Source organism: Zea mays, chromosome 6 (assembly GCF_902167145.1).
Source record: "Zea mays cultivar B73 chromosome 6, Zm-B73-REFERENCE-NAM-5.0, whole genome shotgun sequence".
NCBI lineage: Eukaryota > Viridiplantae > Streptophyta > Magnoliopsida > Poales > Poaceae > Zea > Zea mays.
The window spans coordinates 158859714-158872859 of NC_050101.1; the positions used below are offsets into that span (position 1 = coordinate 158859714).

Here is a 13146-nt window from a genome sequence, read left to right on the forward strand (position 1 = left end):
GTACTTTTAGCCCCAAACACTTCTGTTCTCCAAGCCATTTCGAGAGATTCAAGTGCCTTTTATGATCTGTGTTTGTGGTGTTGTGTGGAGCTAGTCTTTCTATAGAGAAGATAAGGCTATGTGCTTTTGTGATCTGTGTTTGTGGTGTTGTGTTTTTGGATTGTGTTTTTGCTTTTGTTCTCTGTGTTCTTGATTGTAATTACTGGCAAGAGGCTCCGATTGTGTGGAGTGTCTTGCATCTCAATATCAAGAAATTTGAAGGCTCAAGCTTGATCGTTGGGATCTTTTAAGAGGGTTGAGAGAGACCCTATCCTTAGGGATACCTCAACGTGGACGTAGTTTTTTTGGAACCTAACCTCAGTAAGAAAAATCGAGTGTCTACTCATGTTCTTTACTTTCTATTGCGATTTGTTCTTCTCTCCCCCTCTAAGTTCTCTTGTGATAATCTCCCATTCTAAATCACTTGTGTTGCTCTCTAACTAATTCCGCATCTATAAGAGCAACTAGTGCAAGAGAACTCTTTTCCCTCTCCCCGTTTATATTTTCTCTCGTTCTAACACTAAATCTCCCTTAGGCGACTATCAAAGGTTTTTACACTTAGGCAGTTTTGTCGTAGCCACCTGGTGTTTGGTTGTAGAGACTAAAGTTTAGGTCGTGCCACATCAGATGTTTGAATGTCTATCACAAGTATTAAATATAATCTAATTATAAATTTAATTACACAACAATGAGATAGTTTTTAAGGCTAATTAAACCACAATCAGCAAGTGTTTACTATAGCATTACATACGCGAAACATGAACCAGTACATTTGATAAATTCATCTTGTGGTTTAGTTTTAGTTTTTATACGTATAAGTAATTTTATAACTAGACTATATTTAATACTTCAAACTAGCATATAAATATCAAATATGACACGTATTAGTCTTGAGAAACAAACGCCCCCATTCAATTTATTTTAAACAACAACTAGGTTTGCAATTAATTATTAAAAATATTGTTTTAAAAAGAACCTAAGCTGTGCGTGTGTACGAGATATCTGTGTCTATACAACTAAAAAAAGTATAAAAATATCTTTATGACATAAGTTTATTTGAACAAATATTCCTCTCATATGCTATAACGCTTTTTAAAATATCCTTTCTCTTCTGCTCGGCGGCCCAAATACTTCTCATCCCCACTCCCCAGCGTCCTCTGCTCTGCCGCCGCACCCAACTAAAGCGCAGTGCGTGGCCAGTAGTGTGGACGTGCGGTGGCTTCACGCTCGCACCGCTCGCCAGCCCGGACCCTAATCCAGCGTGCTTGGCGCGAGCACGGAAGGAATCCCCGTAGCGAGGAAGGAATCACCGGCAGCGGGTGGAAAGCTTCACGGGGCCCAAGCAGGGGCTGCAGGAGGCCGCGACCGGGCTGTTTCGGCTCATGCCTGGATCTGGGGGAGAGGGACGCGCGGAGCCGCGCCGCGCCGGATCCCGTTCGTCGGCGCCCGGATGGTGATCAGCGGTTCCAGGTATGGGTGGTTTTGGCCTGCCCGCTCTTGTCTGGGTTCTTGCTTGGTTTTGGGAGTGGGGGGCCGATGCTGTTCCGGCTTCTTGGTCGGTCTCTGACTGAGGGCAGAGTAGTGCGGGAGATGCCGCCTCGCGAGGTTGGCGGTGGTTAGATGCTGGTAGCGGTGAGGAATTCTGCAATGCCGCTGGACTCGCTTGCAGTTTCATGTGCCTTGCCGCGTTTCTTGAATCCCCATCGTTGCTGTTTTCTTATTTTCCTTGCTATTGCTATTTTCTCTTCCATGTGAAGGTGTTTGCGTTTTTGGAAAGTTTTTTTGTTCTGGATTTGGTAGTTTCTCATGTTTTCCTATACTTTCCAAATCGTCTTGCTACTAATGATGACACGGACATATATGTGCGTGAATTTTGAACCGTGTCTGTTTTGAAGACTATTTTACAAGCTGTGCTACTGCGGCTTTTCTTCTGGTATTCTCTTTCCCTGATTGGCTGATTCCGCCCGCCCAAAAGGTTCCGAGGTTTCACCATTGCAGTTTGAGTTCTTTGCAGCTTCAGTTGTACTAGTTCTGTGCAGATTTCTTTCTTTCTTTTTTGCTGGAACACCCGTTCAATCTGCCAAGCGTTTAAATTTAGGGAAATTTGGAACTGTACCATTAAAAAATTACAACTTTAGATATATACCATTGCTATCTCACTCCCACATGAGTCAATGACATGTGGAGCCAATAGTATGTATAATAGTATATATCTAAAGTTGCAATCTTTTAATGGTCCAATTATTCCTAAATTTACCAATTAACTTGTCAACCGTCGCATGATACAACTATATTTTTATTGGGTTTTATTCCCCACCTTGTATAGTTGTATTGTTGCTATCTTGTATAGTTGTATTGTTGCTATCTCATGCTGTCCCAGTTGTACGTACTATAGATATTCCACTGGTTTAACTGCTTGTCATATGCGTACACTACTACAATAGTAGAACATCGTGTAGGTGAAGTGTTGATTTCTGAGGTTTGGTGAGGCGCGACTGATGCCAATGGTCCCATGTTCGGTTAGAAAATTTGGAATCTATCATGAGCCCCTGACCCTATCATGTATTATTTCGCAGTGATAGAAAATTATTGATTTCTAAAGGGTGTACCTTAGAATCTTTCATCACTGTCAGCGTCAGTGTGTGTTGTCAGCATTTATACGCCCTGTTCGTCCTTTTGAAATAGCTAGTAAGTTGGGCTCGCACCTGGGTTATAGGTTGCATTCAGAGATTTTCCTGTGTACCTAGCTCGAATTATTTGACCAAAGAATTGCCTGAAATCAATGAACAACTTTGTTAAGTTCTAATCTGCCTGTCAAAATGAACCTCAACTGTGGCTGTATATATGAATTTCTCTTGTTACTTTGCAGGGTTTACAAGTAACGTTTGCACAACAATAGTGAACTAGGTACACACTACAAGATGACAACTGAGGTCAATCAAAACTTTTTTGCATGGTCACAGGAGGAAACTTCGGTGCAAGATCTTTCACAGGTTATCTCTCTTTCATCATTCATTTTATTGCCACGTACAATGTACAATAGAGAAATTGTTGTTAGAATTTCTATGGCAACTATAAGGCACATGCCTTTCTGTTGAACATTTTTTTTTGTTGGCATTAAACTAAATCGGTTCAAACGAACGCATAATGATAATCGTGGACCTATGTGCCAGTGTAGTAAAGTTGCTAAAATTCCATAATGAGTACTCCGTAATACTCCCACAATTCTAAATTATAAGACGTTTTGACTTTTATAGATAGAGTAAATTGCACACCGGGTCCTTAAACTTTTGGGAGTAGTCATACCTAGGTCCTCGAACTAAAAAAAAGCTACCATCCAGATCCCTAATCTACTGTCCCCATGCACGAACGGTCCAAAACCCGCCACACTAGAGCTAGAATCCAACGTGGCCCTACCGCAGTGGCAGTTCAACGTTGTGGTCGTGCCAACTTCTAAAAAAAAACCGCCCCTTTGTCTTTCTCGGTCCCTATCCATCCCCTCTCCCTTTCTCCTCCGCACATTGACCGTGCAAATCACCGTCAACTTCAACCTCGTCGGTGAGCAACGCCGGTCATGAGTTTTCTAGTGCCGTAGCGAGGCTCAAAATCGAGGTCCCTAATACAAATATCATAATAATAATATCCAATAAATATAGTTAAAGGCTAAACTTAAGATCACTTTAGCTTACTCATGTGATCTAGTAAACTAATAGTTTTTTGTGAGGTTGGCTAAGCATTAGAGCAAGGGCGGGCCTGGTGCAGCGGTAGAGCCTACCGTCTGTAGCCGGAAGGTCCCGGGTTTGAGCCCCAACCTCTGCATATTATGCGAGTATGACTTGGCACTTAAAGATACCCTTTCCCGGACCCCGTACAATACGAGAAGCCTACGACACTGGGTACCCCCCTCCCCCCCCCCCCCCCCCCCCCCCCCCCCCCCCCGCCTAAGCATTAGATGACCTCTTTGAAGTCTCAAGAGCTAAACTGGTCAAAAGTTCAGCGGACAAAGTTTTAGACCATAAGATCCAAATATGGCCTAAATGATTACACTAGAAAAATATTTTGTTATCTATTTAAAGGAACTAATTTTTGTCATAAATATTGATACAATTTATTTAAAACTATAACAATTTGAGTTGTAATAAATCTAGAACTTGAATATTATCTTTCTAGTTTCATCTCAAGAAATTGAGCTATATACTAGTACTACCCTAGGTTCACATGAGTTTGAATGATGATGGATCTCTATGGGTGATGGGGGCGTGCTTAGTGGTGAGATTCGTTGTGCAGGAAATACAACAACGTCTTATTGTTCTTAATGCCAGCTGATCGGAAGAACGATATCATTGTCCTCAACGCTAGCACCTGCATTTTGCTACTAGTCTACTGCACCACATCTACTTTTGGATCAAGCCCAAGCCAAGGTTTACTACATCTAGAGTACTAGTAGTATATGTAGGACATATCTTATGGGGCCACTTGGCCTCGAGGGCCTAGGGCGGTCGACTGCTCGCCCTACCCTAGGGTCAGGCCTGTGTACAAGTAGCTGCTCATGCGGTTGCTACCCTTATCGGGCCGCATCCTGTCCTTCATCTCTAATGTGTAAGCGCACGCCAACCCCTACTTTTAGCCAGTCGCGAGGCACCTCCTGTTCAACGGTGACAACATGGTGCACACAGTCTGCCAAAGTTATATGACTGCCACTTTACTGAGATGGCATGCCTCTGGGAGAAGTGTATCCTAGGGTGGACTGACTTCCCCAAGGCCATCAACGAGTTGCACGACCACCCCAAGACTGTACGTCTTGTGCTTTTCTATGCGCGCAATTCTTGCGGTCTCGTCGATCCATCCCGCGGCCTTGGCATTGAACGTGTTCGACGAAAGCGATTGGTGTCATGGTGGGTGGGCGATACGAGGCCAACACCCACCTTCTCAGCCCATCGAGATTGGTGCAAGTGCCGCAAAGCGCGACGATGATGATGTGGCGGCCCATTCGGTGGATCTCGACGAGGCTGTCGTAGAACGCCATGTAGCCAATGAGGCTCATCCACTGCCTAGTGTGGGCCACGACGACGACACGCCAAGTGGGGAGGTGGATGGTGGAGGTGGTGAAGAGTGACGCAATAGGCGGTATTGATGAAGTCAACATAGTGTATTATCTCACGATGAAGGTCCTAGTATAGCAGGTCAAGTAGGTCGCGCCAACTGTCCTCACCGTGCAGGTGGCAAGACGTCGCCTTGATGTTCCCACATGGTGATGGCCCATCAGGTACCATAGGTTGGATTAGGCGCTTGAGCCACGCAGTGAAAACGCGGGTGTTGCAACCATCGCCGACTCGTCGCCCTGGCCCTGGTCCGTGTGAGGAACTACGAGAGCCACAACGACGGTTGCTTCTTAGCCTCTAACTGCCACTGTGGCACAACCCATCGGATGATGGTGCTGGCGTAGCAGGTTTGGACCCAGATAGTAACTTTTTTAGTTCGAGGACCTAGATGGGAATGCCCCAAAACTTTAAGGACCCATTCTGCAATTTACTCTTCTAGATACATTGCTTTAACTATGTACCTTGATAGGGTGTATATCTAAGCGCAGAAGAAAAACTATATATCTAGAAAAGTCAAAACGTCTTATAGTTTGGAATGGAGGGAATACATGGTATCCACCCCTGGGAGGTGTGTACTGATGTACTAGTTAGTGTTGTCACCAAAGGCTTCCTTGGATGCTGACAAACTTTCTATAAGTGAAGAATCATTGCATTCTTTCTAGCAGGTAATCATTATCATCTATTGATATTCTCACACTTGTTTACTCTGTCCTATTTTCCTTCAGGGAACATCACAAATGTTTGGTCATGGTTCCATATCTTTTGGAAGATTTGACTTGGAATCATTAGAATGGGAGAAATGGTCTGTATTTACCAATGACAGGCGTCATGAAGAGTTTGGAAAGTTCAATGGATTAGTTGCGAAGAAGAAGGCATACTTTGAAGAATACTTTAAGAGGATTAGGGAGCTTAAGGCTTTACAGCAACAGGACCAGCAAACTGAACTTCATCTGGAGTACTGTGGTGATGGCAGCGATTCTAGTCAAACAGGAGAATATGAACCAGCTGCAGCCCATGGAGCTCCTACTGAATCTGAAACACTTGTTGAAGATTCCACAAAGCAGACAGCAGCTGCAACCACGTTTGAACATGGAACGGAATGCTACGGTTATCATGAGAATGGGAGTTTAGTTAATGAAATTTCTGCACCAACCCATTTTTCACCTGTTGGTGATTTGCAGCATATAGGCAAACAAATGAAAGGAAGTGTTAGTGGCAAAATGGATATATTGAAGCAAGATGCTAATTCCAGCCAAGATGTTCCTATGATCCATGAGATTATGATCACTCCTAACAAACGAGCAATTGAGAAAGACTCTCGGGTTGGTCAGGCTTCAAAAACAATTTCGAAGACTGTCAAGGTGACTTCTAGTAATGTTTCTGATCACACATACGTTTCCAAGGTATTCACACATTGATTTTGGACATCTTCCCATCTTGTTCATTGTTGCAATCTGTATGTGCATTCTTTTCTAATAAGTTGACTATCGTCCTGGACATGGCTCAGCACAAGACAGGAAATAAATGCCTCATTATTTTTGTGAAACGTCATAACTAGAATTCATAAGCTATGCCCTATCTATTTGAATTACCTTGATGCATGCCGAGATGGCTAGATTGATTTCTTCAGTTTCCTGCTACTTTAGCCATAGGCATATATTATGTGTTTTATTATGTAGCCCAAAACCTGTACACTTTTCGTGAAGCTATAAGCTATTTTTTCATGAATATTTTTAGGGACCCTGTTCAGGCGAGCCTAGTGTGATAAACCAGATGGCGAAACCAGAAAATATCCTGTCATTGCGGAGGCCAAGAGAAGCAACCAGTGATTTAGTTGGCACCACAGCAAGAAGTGGTATTACAGGTGTAAGAAGACCTTCAGCAGCATTACAACGGCCCTCTACCAAAGAACGGCGACCTGTCACAAAAGATGCTTCAAGGAAGCATGCTGAAGTTACCACCCCATGCCGTCCATCTACTTCTGAAAGACGCACGGTGACCGGAGAGTCGGCACTAAAGCCTGAAAACAATGCTATTCCATGTCGACCTGTTACCGCTCACAGACGCCCTATCACCAAAGAATCAGCAACAAGGCAATGCAGCATTGCTACACCACGCCGGCCTTCTACTGCTGACAGGCGCCCTGCCACCAAAGATCTAACACCAAAGCTATCCAACATTGCTGCCCCACATCGACCTTCTACTGCTCACAGGCGCCCTATATCCAAAGAGTCGGCACCAAAGCATTTCAATGTTGCTAGCCCACATAGACCTTCTACTGTTGAAAGGCACACTAGTGGCAGAGATATGACATCGAAGTATGTTGGTATTGCTACCTCATATCTGCCATCTGCTGTCAAACAGCGCCCTATCACTGGAGAGGGTGCACATAAGCATGCTGATGTTGTCACCCTGAGCTGTTCTACTGCTGATAGGCGCCCCATTAGAGACGTTGCACCAAAGTATGCCACTTTAGCTCTGCCAAGGAGACCGTCTACTGCCGAGAGGCACCCCATTGCTAGAGATATTGCACCAAAGAATGGTTTATCACTCAGACCTTCTACTGCAGAGAGGCGAACCATTGCTAGAAATGTTGAACCAAAGCATGCACCGGCACAGAGGCCTTCTACTGCTGAGAGACGTCCTGTTACCAGAGAGACTGTACTGAAGCAAGCTAATGTTGCCAACTCATGTTTACCTTTGACGCCAGATAGACGCCTCACCAAAAAAGGTGACATTTCCACCCTTGAGTGCCCTTCTACAGGAGGAAGGTGCCCTATCACCAGTGGTACTGCACTCTGGTCAAGAACAATGCCGTACTATTCAAAGGGTGCTTTGGTCACAGAAGTATGTTGCAACCCATTCTCTTATAATATCACATAAATGTATCAATTCTATTATAAAATGCAGAAAGATATTAAGATAGATGATTTAAAGGACAATATAATTTGAATTATTGTATCCTTGGTATGTGTCTTGTTCAGGTTACTCCCCAGAAGACAATAACTCCCAGGGTTGTTAGAAACAGCAAGCTAGAAAACCTAAGGTGGTTGTAGCTAACTTTTTCAGAGATATTCAACTCAATAACTTGCACTGAGATTTGACCGACTTTTTTTGTATTTTTTACAGCTATGCAAAAGAAAGGGTGGAACTTCAAGTGGATAGAAAGCAAAAGTCAAGGTGTTAATTCTATCATGAAGCCCTTTTCAGAATAATTATACTAGGGACCTTGAGTTCTTTGGATTTCAAAATTGGGTTAATTCTATTGCTCTAACCACCTTGTCTTATTTTTCAGTCTTTTTAACCTGTCCTCGAAGAAAACATTGACTTCCAACGTTAGAGATGACCAAGGTCTTGAAATGTTCAAAAAGCCAAACAAGGAGGTGAGAAGTTTTTTTCCTTTTGTGCTGCTGGTCCACTACATGTGAGTCTTCAGTGGCTAACAATATTATTTGTTTTGTCACTATCCTAAATGTTTCTATATACATTACTGGTAAACTGAGTTTAACTGTATAAAATAGCTTTATCTTTTCACAGAAAAGCCCTATAACAAAGGTTGAACTGATGACATTACATATTTACATTATACAAAGAGTAGTCTCATGCTGAAAACTGGTGTACACCTAATTATGGGTTATGGAATTGTCATTTCCAGCTTTGCCCTCAAGTCTAGAACCTTCCATGCATGGGATCTCTTGATAGTACTAGACATGGTTATATGACGGCTGCAAGTAACTGGCTGGTAAACATGAACTGTCTAGTTATGCCTCTCAAAACTCTGACCTTTGTTAGAAAATAAACAATGACATGTAGTGTCCATGGTGTGTGTATCTGTGTACCACTCTGTGTGCATGGCTGCATGCAGACAAGCTGGTCTAGGCTGATTGGTGATAGTTTGGAAAGAGTCCAGGCTGATAGGTGCTAGTTAGAAAGTAGTCCAAGCTGATTGGATGGAGTGGTGTGCATAGCGCCAATTCACATGGTGGAAGCCATGTCCTCTGGATGAGCAAGTGGATCACGATGATTGTTGCATGCATCCCCCGGATCATGGCGCGAAGGCCAGCATGAAGGCGAGCTCCGTGTCTATAAGTAGCCTTATACTCCATGTTTTCTTTGCAAGTCCAGTAAATAAAATAGCCAAGATATAGGCGAGTTTGTTGTTGCAGCGTTCGCCGTCGAAAAATAGTGTGGCTATTGTGCTTCTACATCTTGCCAAGAGCATTGGCGTGTGTGTGTTTGAGTGGTTCCTGGGCGAAGCCATCAATTGGTATCAAGTTGGAGAAGATGTTGTCTTCATCGAAAAAGGGCCCGGGCTCTGTTGATGACGATTCATTGCGTCACGTCGTTGTGGAGCACGCCATTTCCAACATCGGTAGCAAGAAAAAAAGTTCTGAAGCTATCGAAGATGAACTACCATGAGTGGGCGCTCGGGATGCAAGTCTATATGGGGGCATGGAGCTCTGGGATGTTGTGGATACCAGCAACGCTGAGCGCGGTAAGGATCAACGGATGCTGGCCATCGTCATGCGCGGTGTGCCGCCAGAGATGAAGTCCGGGTTGCCGCAAAGAAGAGCGCCAATGAAGCATGGGTGGCGGTGAAGTGCTTGAGTATGGGTGATGAGCGGGTGCAGGAGGCCAAGGCGCAATACCTCATCAAGCAGTTCAAGCTCACGACGTTCAAGGATGGCAAGGGGACCGATGACTTTGCCGTGCGGATTGACTCCCTTGCCGTGGAGCTGCGCAGCCTCAGGGAGAAGATGGAGGAGTGCGTCGTCAAGAAGATGCTCTGCGTTGTGCCGACGAGGTACAAGCAAGTCGTGTGCTCCATCGAGATGTTTGGCGACTTGAAGACCATGTCGGTGGGGGAGATTGTTCGTAGGCTGCACGAGGTAGAGGAGTGCTACGACATCGTCAAGGCGATCGTGGATGGTGTTGAGTGTCTGTTGCTCATGGTGGAGCAGTGGGAGGTGCGCCAGTGTTGTCAACCCCCGCAGCAAGGAGCCCTCGAGTGAAGGCCATGACAAACACGACGACGACAAGGAAGGCGACGACGACAATCGCAACAGCACAAACTCGAGGTGCAAGTGTGGCGAGAGTCGCTACCGAGGGAAATGCTTTGAGTATGGCGAGCACGACCACTGGGCCAAGTATTGCAATGTGAAGAAGGAAATGAGTAACCTCCTCACCGACATCAGCAACGAGCCGATGCTCCTGCAGGTTGGGCGTATGGGGGTGTTGTGATTTAGGGGTTGATTGTTAGAAAATAAACAATGACACGTAGTGTCCATGGCATGTGTGTCCGTGTGCCACGTCGTGGTGGTGTCATATGCATCGGGCTGATTGGTGCTAGTTTGGAAAGAGTCCTGGCTGATTGGTGCTAGTTAGGAAAGAGTCCAAGCTGATTGGATGGAGTGTTGTGCATGGCACCGATTCGCTTGGTGGAAGCCGCGTTGTCCGGATGAGCAAGTGGATCACGGTGATTGTTGCACGAGTTCCATGGAAGAAAATGGCACGGCCGAGATGGAGGCGAGCTCTGTGTCTACAAGTAGCCATGTACTCCTCCATGTTTTCTTTGCCAAGCCTAGTGAATAAAATAGCATAGTGAAGATCCAGACGAGTTTGTTGCCGCGGCGTTCATCGCCGGAAAATAGTTTGTCTATTGTGGTTCTTCTGCCTCTCACCAAGAGTGTTGGTGTGTGTGTGTGTGTGTTTGAGTGGTTCTTGGGCGAAGTCATCAACCTTTTCATCCTGAATACAGTAATGCTTCCCTAAATGTAATCAACATCCGTTGAAATATGTAGAAGTTTCGAGTAGTTTAATTGCATAGAAACCAATAGGCTGATAAGAGTTGATACATTAGGGTCCGAAGCTGGCAGGTGGTAAGCTTAAGTGAGCGAAACCTAATTGTTTTTATTGGAGACACTGGATCTGAATTCTGAAATGAGAAAAATATAATTACTCTATTTCAAAAAAAAGGATGAAGATACTGAAACTCTTCACTAGTATGCTTATCTACCAATAATATCAATTTGTTGGGCTTGCAGGGGGGAGTTCGGGCTCATGCATACAAATCAAATAATGCAACTACTTCATGGACCGGAAATGTAAAGACAAAGGCTCCTGTGGTATGAGCTTTGATCCTTTCCAGTGCATAACAACCATTCCGTTTTGCAAAACAAAGTGACCGTTCTAACAATTCTGAACTCTATAACCTGAACCTGTAATTTACTTTTGCTCACCTGATCGTGTCCAGCCTCCGCCTCTGCCACCGCGCCGACCGTACTGCACTGAGAAGAAACCGAATGTCAACAGTTCACCTGTTGGTGGAAGAAAGACAAAGTAAGTTATTGATACTTTGATAGGGAGCAGCAGAAACTGTCTCGATGTTTCACTTTGCTGTCAACCTTCTCGTGTGCATTTCTATGTATTCTGATTCACACACTGTCTTTGATCCTATGCAGGGCCTCAGCTCCACACTGGCACTGACCCCATTATCTAGGATCCTGCAGCATAACTCTGAAGCCGTGAAGGTAAAAGCTATGCGTCTGACGTGACCTAGAAGGCTGCATCCATCAAGCAACGATTGATGTTATCTATTGTAGCTTACCAGCAGTCTTGTGACTTGTCACCTGTGTTAGAATAACCGTAGTAGTTAGTGTATGTAGCAACGCGTAGCATATATATATATATATATCCACTAATGTCTAATTGAACCGTAGTAGAACTGCCCTGGATTTAACTAGAACATTGTATATACCTGGAATAATTGGAGCTTGAGTATCGAACCAGGAGTTATCCGCACGGTTTTGCAGGTCACATCACATGCTGCTTTGAACCGTTGAGAGATGTTCATCTGTTTGCTGTCCGCGTACCTGTCTTCGTCCTGCACGTCTCTTCTGGAACTGATTGCCAGCCCTGTAATAACCAGCGGATGAAATCTGATGAAAAGTTGGGATTTTGCTGATGTTCGGCTCCAGAACAAGCTGCAGCCACTAGACTACAGTGACATGCCTCCCATTTGGCGTCTTCAAAGTAGTGTTCATCACTTCGTTCTTCAACCCCATTCTTAATGACTCGCGGTCCAACGTATTAGCTCTCACCCCTAACATATTCAACCTAACATATTCAGCAGCATGTAGAGTGGCTGATGTAAGTGCATGTACAACTCTATTCAATAGAGAGTCTTTTTTGAAAGGTTTTTAGGGCTAATTAAAAAATATAAAAGATGTGCTCTTCATGAAAAGATTGTCTTTATACGATTTTCTATATATATTGTCTCTTATTTGCATTTATAGTCTAGAGTCTCAGGATTGTATCATAAAGTTTCTTAATTATCTTTTGTAATTGGAAAATTGAACCATTACATGTTCTAAGTGGCAAGGGAGAAGGTAGCAGCAAAATCAAGGTTGTGCACCACCAAAACAATAAGTAAATATTTCATGTCATGAATAGATAATATTAATCAATTTGCTAATAAAACTTGTATCTACCGTGGTGCGTGTGCACCAGGATAGTGCATGTGTGGCATCGCCCTGGGTAGGTGGGTTTTAAATGTCTGTTTGTCTTGCTATCTAACTTATCATATTTTGTCTATTTTTTTTATCTAAGGTGAATTATTCAATTTAAACGACTAACTTTAAATAAAGTGTGACGTAATTAACCATGAACCAAACAGCCTTAAGTCATACATGCCACATCATATTGTTGATGATATGGGAGAGAAATGAAGAGAAGGAAAGCAGATGTTTACTAATAGCACAAACTCTAACATAGTTTGTGAGGAAAAAAGATGGATCAAACATTAATTGTATAATTGGCTACGTGTGACATGTAGGCCTGGGCATTCGGTTCTTCGGTTCGGTTCGGTTCGGTTCCTCGGTTCTTGTAGGAATTCGGTTCTTCAAAAACTAGAACCGAAATAGCAAGATAAAGAAATCAGAACCGACTAGTTCGGTTCTCGGTTCTTCGGTTCGGTTCCTCGGTTCTAACCGAACTGTAACAGACA

General features: G+C 43.9%; 1 protein-coding gene across 4 annotated transcripts; it reads left to right on the top strand.

The window, feature by feature from the left end:
• The first annotated feature begins 1036 nt into the window (after window positions 1-1036).
• On the top strand, window positions 1037-12006 carry LOC100278833 (TPX2 (targeting protein for Xklp2) protein family). Of its 4 annotated transcripts, none has more exons than XM_020538892.2 (10): window positions 1037-1509; window positions 2909-3032; window positions 5867-6544; window positions 6879-7988; window positions 8126-8190; window positions 8271-8321; window positions 8437-8524; window positions 11186-11266; window positions 11395-11480; window positions 11603-12006. In XM_020538892.2, the coding sequence occupies exons 2-10, from the start codon at window positions 2961-2963 to the stop codon at window positions 11625-11627; spliced, it is 2256 nt and encodes a 751-aa protein (XP_020394481.1). In that variant the 5' UTR covers window positions 1037-1509; window positions 2909-2960; the 3' UTR covers window positions 11628-12006. The 4 variants fall into 4 exon arrangements, with proteins under 4 accessions (XP_020394481.1, XP_020394482.1, XP_035815412.1 ...); XM_020538893.2 differs by having other exon boundaries at window positions 5867-6502; XM_035959519.1 differs by having other exon boundaries at window positions 5867-6502; window positions 8126-8187.
• Window positions 12007-13146: the final 1140 nt, after the last annotated feature.